The sequence below is a fragment of the Nannospalax galili genome, unplaced genomic scaffold (genome assembly GCF_000622305.1).
Source record: "Nannospalax galili isolate Female #2095 unplaced genomic scaffold, S.galili_v1.0 scaffold1096, whole genome shotgun sequence".
In the NCBI taxonomy this organism is placed as follows: Eukaryota; Metazoa; Chordata; class Mammalia; order Rodentia; family Spalacidae; genus Nannospalax; species Nannospalax galili.
In genome coordinates this window covers 50,969-54,656 of record NW_008338289.1, presented here as the reverse complement: position 1 = coordinate 54,656, position 3,688 = coordinate 50,969, and the positions used below count along the sequence as shown (strand labels likewise).

Here is a 3,688-nt window from a genome sequence, read left to right as displayed (position 1 = left end):
TAGCCCCAGCTAACCTGGAACTCACTATGTAGACCAGGCTGGCCTCGAACTCACAGAGATCTGCCTGCCTCTGCCTCCTGAGTGCTGGGATTAAAGGCGTGCACCACCACGCCCGGCTTATTTTACTTTTAATTATATGTGTGAATATGTATCTGTCCATGAGTGCAGGATCTGGTGGAGGTCAGAGATATCAGATCCCCTGGAGCTTGAGTTATAGGCAGTTGTGAGTCACCTGACATGTGCTGGAAACCAAACTCTGGTCTTGAGTAACAGCAATATGTGTTCTTAAATGCTGAGCCATCTCTCCAGCCCCAACTCAACCTTTGAGGAATTTTTTTCCTGATTTTTATTAAAATTCTCAGTTACCGCATTTGACAGCAGCCCTTTTCCCCCAGGTGATCTTAGGAAGCCTCCTAAAGCACCAGGCGTGATGGTTCCTGACACTACCACTGAGAGCTGAGACCAGGGCAGGAGGATCATTAGTTTAGGATACCGTGGGCTACACAGTGAGTTCAAAGTCAGCCTGAGCTAGTAATATCCTGTCTCGGGACACCAAAAATAAATAGATAAATAAATTAATCTGTTTAAGTCAAGATAAATAATGCTACAGCTCTGGAAGAAATGGAGTGTCACAGGCTTTGCAGTGAGGAGCTTGTGCACTGAAGGTGTTTTGGTAGCTAGCTTGCGGTCCTAGGCAGGACAAGGCGTGGGTTAGTGCTCAGCTCTGCACTCGTCTTATTAAACTGAAACAACTAACTGGTAGGGGCTGGAGAGACGGCTCAGTGGTTCTTACAGAGGGCCCCACACAGTTCCAGATCCGCCCACACAGTTCCAGACCCACCCACACAGTTCCAGACCCACCGCCCCTCTCGGACCTCTGTGGGCATTACAAGGCACCGGTGCACCTACCTACGTGCAGGCAATACACTCATACACATAAAATAAAAATAATAAATAGTTATAAAAATAATAGCACCTCAGAATATTGAAAGCCTTAATGTGCTCACTTTTCAGAAGAGACCTGTGATGTACAGTTATTTAGGTAATAACTCAATTTCTTACAAGGAAGAAAACTTTCGTAAACTGTTACATTTACCAAGAAGTCAGTCTCTGCCCACATGATTACTGGGGAGTGTTACTCATTGTTAAGCCCATAACCAGAATAGAACTGTGGGGATTTTTATGACAGCCTTGGTCTTAATTGTTTATATACACTCATTAAAATATCCTATGACTAACCAGTCCTTTGGATGTTTTTAGGTTTGACAGTGTCAAGCATAGGTGGTGTTCCAAGGTCCCGTAAATTTCATTGACTCCATTATTAGAACATTTTCACAGAGACTATACATCTTTTCCTCATATCTCAGTGAAAGGCAAATCATAGTTTTGCAGAAATGTCATGGAATTCCCTTGTATAAAACCGGCTCCCCTGTTATAATTGGTTTTGATATAGAAAAGAATGGGGGTAGAGTAGATCGCCCCTTGGGGAAATCTGGAAATTTGCTCAGAAGTTCCTATAGATTTACTGGTGGTCACCATTGAACATTCACTTGGTTTTGAATCTGCAGGTTCCATATGCTGTGGGCTTTATATGACACATGTTTTCTTTCCCCCAAGGAGTCAGAGTGTTCATCGAAAAGAAAGCACAGCTAACACTTTTAGGAACAGAAATGGACTATGTTGAAGACAAATTATCCAGTGAGTTTGTCTTCAATAACCCAAACATCAAAGGAACTTGTGGCTGTGGCGAAAGCTTTAATATTTGAAACTTCAGGACTCCTGGCTCCAAGCTCTGGGAGAGCTGGAAGCTGCTTTGGAGCTTACTGAAGAAATCATGTGACTGTCACGTGCTCGTTATAATGTGTGTCCACCTCATGGGGAAAAATAAAGTGGTGCATTTTGAAAATTGAGCCAGTGTATTAGATTCTAGAAGAATGATATTTGTATTCTCTGGAAGGGGCAGAAATTGAGAAATCTTTGGTTTCTTTGGGTCATTTTTTGGTTCCTTACAGAAAGAAATCCTGCCCTGTACCTAACTCTGTAGCATCCTGAGTGTGAGCACCAGTGAACGGCTTGACCATGTATCTCCCCCGCAGCTTCTCAGCCATGTTATTGGCTCCTAATTCCACAAGCAGGACAGCTGTGGAAGAAGCCTGCCGCTGCCTGGTTTTCTTCCCCAATTCGGCATGGCCTTTTACATTTGTATCAAAAATGTGATTGTGAGGTCCCTCATTTGTGTCTGCTTCAACAGCACCAGAAAAATACTTCCTTGATCTACAGTGTGCACAAGTTCTGAGTGTCTTAAACCCACCTCCTTTGGCATTCTGTCTGCTTCAAGATGGTTTGCTTAGACCTTTCAGTTGAAAGGTCTTTTAATAAGCAACCATCCAGCTCACCTCCCTCAATTCTGTATGTAAGGAGTTAAGACCCCAGGGAGGCCAAATGCTTTTGTCACGTCCCTGTGCAAGCTAGGGGAGAGCCAGCACAGTACACAGCTTTCCCTTATAGGTGACATCAGTGCTGGTGAGGCAGTCAGTGGAGGTGAACAGTCATCTGCTTCACAGTCTGGCTTCCTTATCTGGTCAACATTTTGATAGAGTTTCTTTGTAATTTATGGAGATCATATTAGTTGTATTTTGAATAGGAAAGCCTTATTTAAAATCCTTTTGTATAAATTGCCATCTTGTTTCTTTTGGAGTTTGAAACAATAATTTCTACTTACAGATAAGATACTTTAGCAGCCTAGAATTACTCTTAGAGCACAGCATTTATGGAACAGAACATGGAGGTCTTTTCTTACAATTCCAAATATATATCACCTTTCTGGTTCCTATTGCTACATTTTTTTTTATCACCAGTTTTTTGAGACGGTTTTCCTGTGTAGTATAAGCAGGCCTTGGACACCTGTTCCTCCTGTCTCAGCTTCCTGAGTGTTGGAATTAGAGGCTGACTCCAGTTTTTCTTTTAAAATGGTTTCAGTTTTGTGTACTGGTTTTCTTGTATTTGACATCTTAAGTAATTGATGAGATAATAGTATTTTGTTGAAAGCTGATTCTCCTGATGTAGCTGAGTTCATTTATGCTGTTTCCTAAAGTATCTAGCACAACAATGCACCAAAAACTAGAAACAGTAGTTTTATATAAATGTTGATGAGTTTGTGTCCTAAATAGAATTGTTGATATACCCTTAATTTGTGCAATATTGTATGTAGAGACTGAGTTATCAATTAAAAAAAATGGCCTCTTGTGATCATAAAAATGACTTTTCTTGTTGAGGGGTTTGGGGTTATGGCAAATAACTATCATTTTATGCTGCCCTGTTTCCAGAAGCCTCTTTAGCCTTCCTTGCTTTCCTGCCTGTTTCACGGTAACTCTCCTCCGCATCATCCTGTCCCTGTGTCCCCAGGAGAGACCATTATCCCCATTCAGGATGCTTTTCCCTTTGTGCAAGCATCACTCTTGTTCCTTCAGAAAGGGTTTTAGCAGTTCATTTCAGATCCAGTAAGTGGAACTGTCCTGGACTGCAGAAATCCTAGAACTGGCAAATGAACCAGGCTTCAATAAAGTATTAATAAGTCTCAGTAATCAGCCGGGGGCTGAAGAAATGGCTCAGCAGGTAAGAGCACTGGCTGCTGTTCCCAGCATCCACGTGGTGGCTAACAACTGTCCATAACTCCAGTTCCAAGGAT

The 3,688-nt window shown here is 42.2% G+C and overlaps 1 protein-coding gene across 1 annotated transcript in view; it reads left to right on the top strand.

Annotated features, from left to right (window-relative positions):
* The window catches only part of Isca1 (iron-sulfur cluster assembly 1), a 16,360-nt gene extending 13,102 nt beyond the window's left edge, over positions 1-3,258 (top strand). The window contains exon 4 of the mRNA XM_008833085.2: positions 1,618-3,258. Coding sequence (XP_008831307.1) covers positions 1,618-1,766 — 149 coding nt within the window. The 3' untranslated portion in view covers positions 1,767-3,258. The remainder of the gene's footprint in view (positions 1-1,617) is intronic.
* Positions 3,259-3,688: the final 430 nt, after the last annotated feature.